The sequence below is a fragment of the Gracilinanus agilis genome, chromosome 1 (genome assembly GCF_016433145.1).
Source record: "Gracilinanus agilis isolate LMUSP501 chromosome 1, AgileGrace, whole genome shotgun sequence".
In the NCBI taxonomy this organism is placed as follows: Eukaryota; Metazoa; Chordata; class Mammalia; order Didelphimorphia; family Didelphidae; genus Gracilinanus; species Gracilinanus agilis.
The window spans coordinates 589,552,519-589,564,687 of NC_058130.1; the positions used below are offsets into that span (position 1 = coordinate 589,552,519).

The following is a 12,169-nucleotide window of genomic DNA, read 5'->3' on the forward strand; positions in this document are numbered from 1 at the left end:
ATTTTTCATGCCTCTTTATGTTATATAATTTCTCCTTGTTTGTTCTTTCACTTCTATAGTCATTTTGTGATGATATTTTAATATTGGTTGGAGAGGATTTTCGTGGTGACTTGGAGCTACTCTGGTTTAATCCACCATCTTGACTCCATCCCCAGAAGACCAAAAATTCCTAGTGATGGGAGATTAGTAGTCCACAAAGAATGTTGGTGAGGGCCATTTAATCTCATTGCCTCCCACCCCCTACTCCAGGCCTGCCTCTCTATTCCCTGAGTTACTTAGTTGCCTAAAGCCTAGGGATAGAAGGTCCTAGGTTCAAATATGACCTCAGATACTTCCTAGCTGTGTGACCCTGGGCAAGTCACTTAACTCCAATGCCCAGTCCTTACTGCTCTTCTGTCTTGAAACTGATACTTAGTACCAGTTCTAAGACAGAAGGGAAAGAGTTAAAAAAATAAAACTATTCCTATCCTAGTTGTATAGATAAAGAAGTTGTTGGTTAAAGAATTTCAGTGATCAGGGCTTGCTTACAATAGCAAGTAACAGAGACAAGATGAAAAATCAGGTCTCCAAGTTTAGCATTTTTAGCACCATGACATATAGCATGCCAGCTTCTTTTTTCTTTTAGGAGAAAATTATACACATCCTCTCACATATATCTATGCACACGTACAAGTATGTACATGCACCTAAATATACATATATGTGTATATTGTAGGATTTAATGTCCAATACTCCCAGTGTTATATTTTATAAAGTTTATTAATAATTACTAGAAGTAAATGAATAAAAGGGTAATTATCTAACAAAATAAAACCATGTGACTAAATTCTCTTGCCTATTTAAAAAGACTCCTGGCAGCTGCCATTACAGGAAGGAGAGATAGAGAGAGAGAGAGAGAGAGAGAGAGAGAGAGAGAGATATGGGGCTACACCAAACATATCCTCCCTATGTCAGCATACAATGTGAGGAGAGCGGGGTGCTGGGAATAGTAGTTTTAGGGTACAGAAATTCTAGTTACACAATATCTACACACACACACACACACACACACACACACACACACAAATACAAAGAGGGTCTGGAAGCTACCTCCTGTATCTGTAGTCGTCCATCTTCAGAGATGCCATAGGCAGCCACAAAACGTTTTTTCACCTCTTGAAGTCTCTCTTTGGTTATAGCTTCCTAAAACAAGTCAAACAAAACCAAGTTTTAAAATCTCATTGCTAGATGACTCAGCAGAGAGAGAACCAGGGACTTGGTGGGTTCAAATCTTCCCTCAGACACTTCCTAGCTGTGTGGCAAATCACTTAACCCCAAATGCCTAGCCCTTACTGCTCTTCTTCCTTGGAACCAATATATAGTATAGATTCTAAGATGGAAGAGAAGGGTTTAAAAACTAAATAGAAAACCAAAGAAATATATTTAAGCAAAACAAATCTGCTTTGTTTGTGTGACAACATAAACCAAATCCTCTGGTATTTAAAACCCTTATCTTTCCAGGCTGATCGTATATTATTCCTGATCATAACCTTACATCCCAGTCAGCTTCACCTACTTAGTAGTCCATCTCCTAGCTCTGTGCTTCCCTCCATGCCTGGAATTTCTCTTTGTTGGCTCCAGCTTTTGAAATATTCCAAGTTCAAACTCCAGGTGTTACATCCTGATAGAGACTTTTCCTGATTTCCCCTTCCCTGAAAAAAATTACTCTGTATTTTAGAACTTGGCAGTCAGGTAATATATGACTTGATTATACTGAATAGGAGGCAAGGTTTAATTATTCCAAAGTCTTAGTTCACTGGTCTAAGCAGCCAGATGATATATTGGATAGTGTTAGACTCATGAAGACATGAGTTCAAAGCCTACTTAAGACACTCTGACCCTGGGAAAGTCATTGAACTTCCATCGATCAGCCTTAGGTTCCTCATCTATTTATGAGGATACTAATACTTACCTCATAGGGTTTTTGTGAAGATCAAATAAAACAATATAAAGAAAGCATTTTACAAACCTTTGTTGTTGTTCAGGCACGTCTGACTCTTTGTGACTGTATTTTTTGGGTTTTCTTGACAAAGATACTGGTGGGGTTTGTGATTTTCTTCTCCAGCCAATTTTACAGATGAGGAAACAAGTAGGATTAAGTGACTTGCCCAGGATCAAACAACTAGTAAGTGTCTGAGGTCATATTTGAACTCAAGTCTTCCTGACTCCAGGCTTGGCACTCTATCCACTTCACCACCTAGCTGTCCTCCTCACTCATTAAGTAATGAGGCATTTGTCTACTTTAAGAGGGTCATAGTTATTCCCACCATTTATCAGGCTTCATTGAATTTCTCAGCTTTGACTTTCAGAGCACTGGGCAGAAATCCCTTTACCTCAGCACCTGCTGTGGGCCCTTACAATTGCAAATCTTATATTGCAAATTTAAAAGACTAATTTTATTATCTGTTATACTAATAAATTTTTCTATTTTTAACAAGAACCAAATAGTTCTGATAATTGCTGATTTGTAATATAAACTCAAATCCACTAATACCTCTTCATTTCTTTTTTTCTTTCATGATGTGACTTTGAAGTCTTTGAACTTTGGCCCCTCCAGATGAATTTTCTTATTATTTTATCTAGTTCTAGAAAATTTTATGAAATTTTAACCAATTCTCTAAAATTGCTTCTTGGTAGTTTGACATGAAATATGTAAGTGAATATATTATAATTTTTATAATGTTGTATAAGCCAACCATTAACAATGAATATTTTTTCTAATTAGTTGTCTTTTTAAATTTCTATAAAGAACAAAGAATATATTGAAGTTATATTCACTTAAGTAAATCTTGGTAGGCTAGCTCTCAGATTTTTTTGCACCTTTTGTAGTTACATGGAATAATGCTGAATTTTTTTTCTATGTCTTCTTTCTAGATTTTATTAGTTTTGTAGATTTGTTTTATCCTGCCATTTTTTACTGGAGTTATTCACTTTTTCCAATGAATTTTTGCATTGATTCTATAGAATTCACAAAACATACATCACATTATCTCCAAATGATTACAATTTTCTCTTCTCTTATGACTAAGTTTAAGGTTACAATTAAAAGTACAACTTTCCCACCCCCACAAAAAAATCAATCCTCAAACCCAACACCAAAACTGTAAAAAAACATGGAGAAAGAATGAAGTTGTCATTAAATATACTTTAAAAAAGTACTTGAAGATTTACTTCACAATAACATGTCATTTTGTGAGTGAGCCTTTTGATGCATTATGCACTCTGGTTCCATCTATTATTTAGCTTTCTGCTTGCTTACATGGATAGACCCATTTTCACCTGCCATCTTTCAATGCCATCATGATAGGTGAAGAGAGGTAGGGCCAGACAACAAGACAGGGCTCCCCACGGGGAAGTGGGGCTGTTCAGCGGAGCACCCTGCAGGGCAGCACTCAGAGTTTTGTCAGTGTGAGGTTCTGTCTAGTACATCAAATAGCAAATCCCGTTTGCTGAGCAGCTAAAGTATCCTTATAAGACTGTCGGGGTGATTTGCATTTATAACAAGAGTAGTCATGAGCATCAGACTGGTGAAGACTTCAGAATATGTTGTCTAGACTAGACACAGCGGGCAAAAGGGTCCACATGGGTTGCTTGTTTTCTGGAGATGTATATGTAGCATGGAGAGGATGGAGAGCTATCCTCAAGACCAGGACTGAATTCAAGTCCTGTATGACCATATGACTTTAGGGAAGTCATAACCTCTCAGTGATCCAAGCAATTCTTTTATGAATTCTTTTTTTAAACCCTTTACCTTCTGTTTTAGAATCAATACTAAGTATTGGTTCTAAGTTCTAAGGTAGAAGAGTGGTAAGGGCTAGGCAGTTGGGGTTAAGTGATTTGCCTAGGGGAGTGTCTGAGAAGAGATTTGAACCCCAAACCTCCCATCTCCAGGTCTGACTCTATCTCCTGAGCCACCTCGCTGCTCTTCTCTTAGAGATTCTCAACAAGGTTGTTGTCTATGAAATTTTTAAAAAATTAATTAAATTATGGTATCATTAGTCTCCTTTGTAATCCTATGCCATTTAAATGGGGAAAGGAAGGAAAAAAGGGGAAAAAAACCTTTATAGAGTGCTTACTTCACAAATGTTATCTCGTCTGAACTTCACAATAACCTCACAAGATAGGCGTTATTATTCCCTATTTTATAGCTAAAAAATGGTTAATTTAAAAATTATTATTCTGAAAAGAGATTCATGTGCTTCACCAGATTATTGAAAGAGGTTCAATGTTAAAAACCCTTGCAGTCCAAGAGAACATTATTTATTGCTACAGAATTAATCTTTGAAGAATAACTTGTGAATGACCACCTCAAGAGAAAGAATTGATAAATAGGCACACGAAAGATACAATTCACATATATATATATTTGGGTGGGGGCAGGGTTAAATGATGCCTTCTCTAGTGCAGGGAGGAATTGGAGGGAATCTGAGAATCTAAATGTAACCAACAAACAATTTGATTAAAAATAATAATAAAAACAATCATTATATTCTACTACTATTCTACAACACTGGGAGAGGAAGTTGCTAACCAGGAGCTCCCCAAACAAATGAAATCACAGGATTTGTCCTACCCCTGTCCATACACATGCCACTTGGCACGGCCATGAAATCCTCCTGAGCAAAAAATAAATAAAGTAATGACTGGCTCTGAGACTATTTGTATTCAAAGGCTACCTCTCAAATGGTTGCTGGGGAACTTTATTTTCTTGCAATGGATTTCACTTTCATCAATAAAATTCTTGTTTGACATTGTTTTCCTTGGTGAATACACCATTGCATGCAGGTAGGTAGCTCATTATTGAGGCATAATAAATAGAAAAGCAAGATGATTCACGTTTATGGTTACTTTACCATCCCTGACCCTAACTCTATTTTAAATTCTCTGTCATTCTTATTCCTCTCACTCACTTTCACTTGTCAGCCCCTAAAGCTCAGTTGAAACTAAAAACCTGGGCTCAAATTTCAGATTCCTATTCCAGCCTCTTAGCTGACTGCATAGTAGGGATATATGTCTTTTCTTGTAATCTCCTTTGTGCCTTATACAACACCAGGCAAGTGAATCCTTGTCAATTATGTGATTAAATGATACAATTTACACAAACTTTTCTAATAATCTGGACAGCTAGATATCCCAGTGTGTATAGCACTGGGCTTGGATTCAGGAAAACTCATCTTCCCAAGTTCAAATTTGGTCTCAGATACTAGCTGTGTGACCCTGGGCAAGTCCCTTTACCTTGTTTGCCTCCTTTTCCTTACCTATAAAATGAGCCAGAGAAGGAAATGGCAAACATTCCAGTATCTTTGCCAAGAAGACCCCGTTAGGGTCATGGAGAGTCAGACATGTCTGAAAATGCCTGAATGATAACACAATTTTATAATTTAGGCACAGACATCTCTTTTGGGATACACTTGAAATATCAGAAATGCTCCCAACCTGGTCATATTTTGAAAGACTGTATCTAGGAAATAAGATGTTCAAAGTTCATGGCATCTATTTAAAGAAGGCATTGGATATATAGAGACTAACTCCTTTACTCCTGTTGTTTTGAAGTGCTTTTTGAAGTTTAGTTTGGAAGAATTCTCACAGTGATTTCAGCTTTCACTACTACTAACCCACCATCTTGGCTCCTAAGACTAATTCCTTTAACTATGGACTCTGGCTACTCTATGGTGTCTAGTAATAAGAGTGTTCAAGAAACATTTGATAAGTACCTACAGTGTGTAGAACACTATACATGCTGAGAAAATTTAGAGAAAATATAGTCTCTGGACCTATTAGAGAGGTATGGAATACTACACATATCCAAATAGCTATAACATAAAATAAATGGTTTCTAAAAGAAGTACAAAGTGAAATGTGAAGTCCAAGGAGGGGGAAAGGTCACTGATGACTAGGGGAGTTAAGGGAAGACCTCAGAGGAGAGATGGTAATTGAGTTAATCTTAAAAGGGCCATGGCAGTTCAGCAGGTGAGGTGGTGAGGTCATTGGGAGAGAGATATCAATCTTAACTTTTGGTATTACAAAATGTGGAGGCATCAAGATGACTCAGTGGATAGAGCCCTGGGCCTGGAGTCAGGAAGACCTAAGTTCAAATCTGGCCTCAGATACTTACCAGCTCTGTGTCCCTGAGCAAATCACTGCAACTCTTTTTGCTTTAATCTACTAAAGAGTGTTAGTGGCATGCTATGGTATATGGAGTCATAAGAGTTGGACATGACCGAATGACTAGACAACAAATTCCAAACAATTCTTGCTCTCCAGCACTCCATCTCCTGTTTCCATGCCCTAACAATTCCCATGCTTGGAATGCTCTTCCTTCTCATGTTTGTCTCTTGGAATCCCTGGTGCCCTTTGAGACAAAGCTCAAAACCTACTCTTTGCAAGGAACCTTTTCCTACTCCTTTCTCCCCAGCTGCATAAGTCTTCCACTCTAAGGTTATCTTCCACCTACTCTGCCTGTGTCTCATGTGTACTGTAATAAGGGAATAAAGCAAGTGGATGGGGTGTGTGGGTCCCTAAGTCAGTAGGTAGGAAAGGAGGATGCAATAGTGGACGGTAGTAAATTGAGGTGGTAGGAGATGTAAGGGAATGACTGAGTTTAGGGAAATATAAGATGATGTAGAATGAGCTGCAAGGGGAGAGGTTGAGGTAGTTAGGCAGGCAGCTGCAACAGGGAGACACAGACTGGGTACACAGGCTTGAGACAGAGGACACTGAAGGGAAACAGGCTGAACCCTTCAGGTAGGAAGGGCACTTCTACAGACAAAAGGTTAGGGCCAGTCAGAAATGGTTTGAAACTAACTAGAGGGCTTTCTAGTCAATTTCTCAGGTTCACAAAGACAGAGTCCCAAGGCTCTTCCCTGTCTGTGAAATAGAAGGGCTTCTCAGAGGAAGTATAGAGATCACAACTTCCTCCAAGATGGACGCCTCCAACTCCCCTCAGGACCCAGAGAGAAACTATTCCTTTCTCTCCTTACCCTCTTTTATCATTCAATCAATGATTTAGCAAAAGGTTTGATTAAATGACAACAGGGTTAATTGAGTTTAGGGGTTGATTATAAAGGATAGAGGGATACAGGGTTTCTCTAACAACCGCCTAGGGAGAAGCTTCAGGTGAGGGAAGGGACACAGGAATGGGAGACTGAGAAAGGGCCTGCCCTCACTCAGTCCCTGGAGGTTTTGTTGCCTTTAAGGTTAGGGAAGTTACATACAATGAATCAGGAGGTATTTTGTATCGAGGGTAAGCCCTACTTGACTGTGGGGAAAAACTAAATCTTCAAAGTTTGATTGCTACTACCCAAATCCACCCTTCTCCCAAACCCCACAGGAAATCAGGAAGGGAAATGGGGAATGGAATAGGGAAGGTCAGGGAGATCCAGAGGAACTAGCTAAGCCACAAAATCTCAAGAGAAAAGGCAGAGTCAAGGAATCAAGGCCAGGTTTCAGCCCCAAGACCAAGCTCAGTTGACCCTTCTGCTCTGACCAAGCCTCCAACACCAACTGCTTCTAGTCCGGGTTCTAAATCCTTCTTAACTGCCAGAAATTCTGCAGTTAGCAAGGTTCTACAGGGTTGTTTGCACTTTTGCACTACAGTACCAATTTATAGATAAGCTGTATCTCCCATTAGAATGTTAGGTTCTTGAGGGCAGGGGCTGTTTTTGCATTCCTTTGTATCCTCAGTATTTAACATAGTACCTAGCACATAGTAAGCACTTAATGAATGCTTGTGGATTAATTGATATGAATTATTTTTCAACAGAGATGGAGATAGAAAAGGAATATTTAAGCAGGTAGGCGGAGAGACAGGACAGAATAGAATCATAAGAACTCAGAGAGGAAAGAAATATTCAGGAGGAAGTGGGAAATTACTGTAGAATATATCAGGGTCAAATACTGCAGAGAGTTCAAGAAAGATCAACATTAAGAAAGTGCTCTTGGATTTAATAATTAAGGGATCATTGGCATCTTGGGAGACAGTAATATCCTCTGAATAATAGGGTTAGGAGCCATTTTGCAGGAAATGAGTAGTCAATAAAAGATGAAGAAGTAGACGCCATCAATATAGATTAATTACCCTTTCTAGGAGTTTGGCTATGAAAAGAATGAGAAAGGATAACATAAGGGACTGAGAAGGATAAATGAAGGTTTGCTTTTTCTTGTCATTAATTTTTGTTTTGTTTTGTTTTGTTTTTTTAAACAGATGATGGACCCTGAGTATGTTTGTAGAGATCAGGGCAGAAGCTCAAGACAAAGAGATATTGAAAATTAGGGAGAGAGAAAGGAGGATGATCAAAGGATCAAACTCTCAGAGGAAACAAAAAGTATGAGATCAAAGAAACAAGTATAGGATCATTTAGTAAAATTTATTATCTTTAAATTTGTTTTTAAATAGGTATTTAATTAGGTCTCTTTTGGCTTTGGCTTTGGCTAATATGATTACTCCCCCTGCATTTTTTTTTTTACTCTAGCTGAAGTAAAATAGATTCTACTTCAGCCTTTTACTTTAACTCTGTGTGTTTCTGTTCCAAATGTGTCTTTTGTAAACAGCTTATTTTTGGGTTCTGGTTTCTAATCCATTCTTCAATTCCATTTTACAGGTAAACTTATGATTGCAATGTATTTTCCTTCATCCTATTTCTTTTGTTTATCCTTCTCTCCCTCTTTTTATCCTTACCCTCATCAAAAGTCTATTTTGCTTTTGACCACCACATCGCTTAATCTTCCTGCCCTTTAATTACTGGTCTCAGCTCCATATCTCTTATCCCTTTCCCCTTCTATTTCTCTATTTAGTAAGACAGATTTTGATACCCACCTGAGTATATAAATATACATAGACACTCCTCTCTTTGAACCACTTCTAAATGAGAGTAAGATTCAAGGATTGCTTGCTCTCTCCCTCCTCCTCTCATTTGCCCTTCTACAATAAAAGTTCTTTCTTGTGTTCCTCTTTTATGTGAGAAAATTTTCCTTTTCTACCTCTTCCTTCCCCTTTCTCCCAGGGCATCCCTCTTCCTCACTCTTTAATTTAATTTTTTGAGAGATCATCCTGACATAATAGACTTACATTCATGCCCTCTGTTTATATAGACTCCTAACTGCCCTCTTAATGATAAAAGTTCTTAAGAGTTGTACATATTATCTTCCCATATAGGAATGTAAATGGTCTAACTTTATTGAGTCTCTTATGATTGCTCTTTCATGTTTACTTTTTTATGCTACTCTTGAGTCTTGTGTTTGAATGCCAGATTTTCTATTTAGCTCTGCTTTTCATTGGGAATGCTTGAAAGGCCTCTATTTAATTAAATAGCATCTTTTTCATCTGAAGGATTATACTCAGTTTTGCTGGGAAGGGGAGTCTTGGTTGTAATCTTAGCTCCTCTGCCTTCTGGAATATCATATTCTAAGCACACTCATTCCATTAACATGGATGCTGCTAAATCTTATGCAATCCTGACTGTGGCCCTACAATATTTGAATTATTTCTTTTTGGATGCTTACAATATTTTCTCCTTGAGCTGGAAGCCTGGAATTTGGCTATAATATTCCTTGGAATTTTCATTTGGGGATCTTTTTCAAGAAGTAATTGAAGGATTCTTTCAGTTTCTATTTTTACCCACTGGATTTTAGAAATCAGGACAGCTTTTCTGTATAATTTCTTGAAAGATACTGCCTAGGCCCTAGGCTCTTTTTTTTTAAATCATAGCTTTTATAGATTCTTACAATTCTTAAATTATCTGTCCTCAATCTATTTTCTGGGTAATTTACTTTTTTCAATAAATTTTCCCACATTTTCTTCTATTTTTTCCACTCTTTTGACTTTGTTTTATTGTTTCTTGATGGCTCATGAAATCATTAGCTTCCTGTTGCCCAATTATAATTTTTAAGAAATTATTTTTTTTCAGTGTCTGAGACCAGATTTTAACCTAGGACCTCCCATCTCTAGGCCAATTCTACTTTTTAAGAAGTTCTTCAGTGAATTTTTGTGCCTCTTTTGCCATTAAGCCAATTCTATTTTCTAAAATGCTATTTTCCTCAGTATTTTTTGTTTATTTTACTAACCTATTGATTCTATTTATATAATGTTCTTAAATCACTTTCATATCTTTCCTCAATTTTTCCTCTACCACTTTAATTTCTTTCTTTTAACTCTTCCAGAAATTCTTGTTGGGCTTGGGCCCAATTAGCATTCTTCTTTGTGTTTTTACTTGTAGCTGTTTCCACATAGTTGTTTTCTTCTGAATTTGCATCTTGGTTTTTCTTGCCACCATAGTTTATGGTCAAACTTTTGTTGGTGTTGCTCATTTTTCCAGTCTATTTCTCAACTTTGGACTTAATGTTAAAGATGGCACTGCTCACCAGAGGGGTAGAGGAAGGAACTGCCTCAAACTTTAAGTTTTTCCCCTAGAAAGTTGACTGTTAAACATTTACCAGCACACTCCTGGATATAGTATGTGTGTGTGTATATGTGTGTGTATGTCTAGATGCACACATATACTTACATACATATATATGCACACATACACACCTTATATAATAGTGGTTATATGTGTGGACAGAAAGAGATGATAAGAGAAATGTAGTGGAAATGAATCACCAGAACTCTTCCTCTTCTTTTGCACTAAGAGAAACCTGTATAAAACCTTGTTGTGATAGTTAACTCATTTTAAGCTTATGATTGACATGAGTACTATATATTATAAGAAAGTAATTATCTATCTATATATTTATAGCTATATATCTATGTCTGTCTGTGTATGTGTGTGTGTATATATATACATATATATACATATATGTGTATAGATCTCTCTCTCTCTTTTTTGAGAGACATTGAGTATTAAACTTGAAGCTAGTCAGAGAAGAGGAAATAAGAAAAGGTTTTTCATGGGAAATAGATGGCACCTGAACTATGCCTGGGGGAAAGCTACATATTCTTACAAAAAGAGGTAGAGAATTAGGAGCTTTCCAGGAATCCAGGAAAGCTGCTGAAAAAAAAAAAGCATGGAGATGGGAAATGAGATGTCCAATTCAGGGAACAGCTGATTATCTACTTTGACTGTAATGTAGAGAAACTGAAAATAAGTCTGAAAATATGAGAGCCAGATAGTAGAAGATTTTAATTGACAGGCTGAAGAGTATATTTTATTTTAGAGTGAAAAATGGACCACCTATATTTGGGACAAGAGGGTGACATGATTAAAAGTATTTTTTTTTGGAAAAGTATTTTGGAAGCTATATAAAAGAAAGACTGGAGACAGGAGAGACTAGAAAGAGGAAGACAAATTGGGAATCTATTGCAAGAAGTGAATGTGGCATGAGCTAGGGATAGTGGCTATATGTGTAGAGAGAAAGAGACAGATGTGAGAGATTTGATGGAAATAGAATCAACATGACTCTTCCCATTCTTTTGCACTAATGGAAACATGTAATACCTTCCTGTAATAATTAACTCATTTTAAGCCTGGAGGTTATATAATTGCCCCTCAGGTCTCATTGTTTTCCTTATATGTTGCTTTAGGGAACTTCTATTAAAATAGAAATTAGTATTAGGATTGCAATTACTCTAAGCCCCCCAGTTAGGAAAATTCCTAACATTTTGGCAGAGATTTGGCTCTATACATCAAATTATATTTATCTGTTGGTCAAGGCAAAACTCAAGTTACTGGAAACATTTGGGTAAAGAAGCAGCAGATTATATTATAATGTCTATTAATAGATTGGTTCTGGGAAGGGAAGTTGGGGGGGTGGAAACCAGATAGTTCTTGGAACTTCTCTTAGACCTTAAGGAGGTAGGAGCAATGGAAAGTGTCAACCTGCCTTTTTTGCCTTTTGGGTCATTAACCCTTTCCATTCCTCCATTCTGGTTCATAATGTAGTTTTTTCTTCCATTATCCTTGGGCTGCCATTTCTTTTTGACTCATTTGTAGCTATCCTTTCCTTTCCCTAAACTGCTGGGCCCTCAAAGTCTTCCTCTGCTCTGAACCAGCTTCTCTGATATACACTTCTAAGGAAAGGCTTTGGGAATATTTTCCCCATCTCACCCAAATAAGATGTCTTTGATTCAAAATAGTGTATATATATATATTCTCACCTGAAAATGGGATCAGGGGTTAGCATCTTGACCCTTACT

General features: G+C 37.3%; 1 protein-coding gene across 1 annotated transcript in view; it reads right to left on the minus strand.

The window, feature by feature from the left end:
• Positions 1-12,169, minus strand: part of SCGN (secretagogin, EF-hand calcium binding protein) — a 69,236-nt gene that overhangs the window by 44,665 nt on the left and 12,402 nt on the right. The window contains exon 3 of the mRNA XM_044658121.1: positions 1,090-1,182. Within this exon, the coding sequence (XP_044514056.1) occupies positions 1,090-1,182 (93 nt within the window). The remainder of the gene's footprint in view (positions 1-1,089; positions 1,183-12,169) is intronic.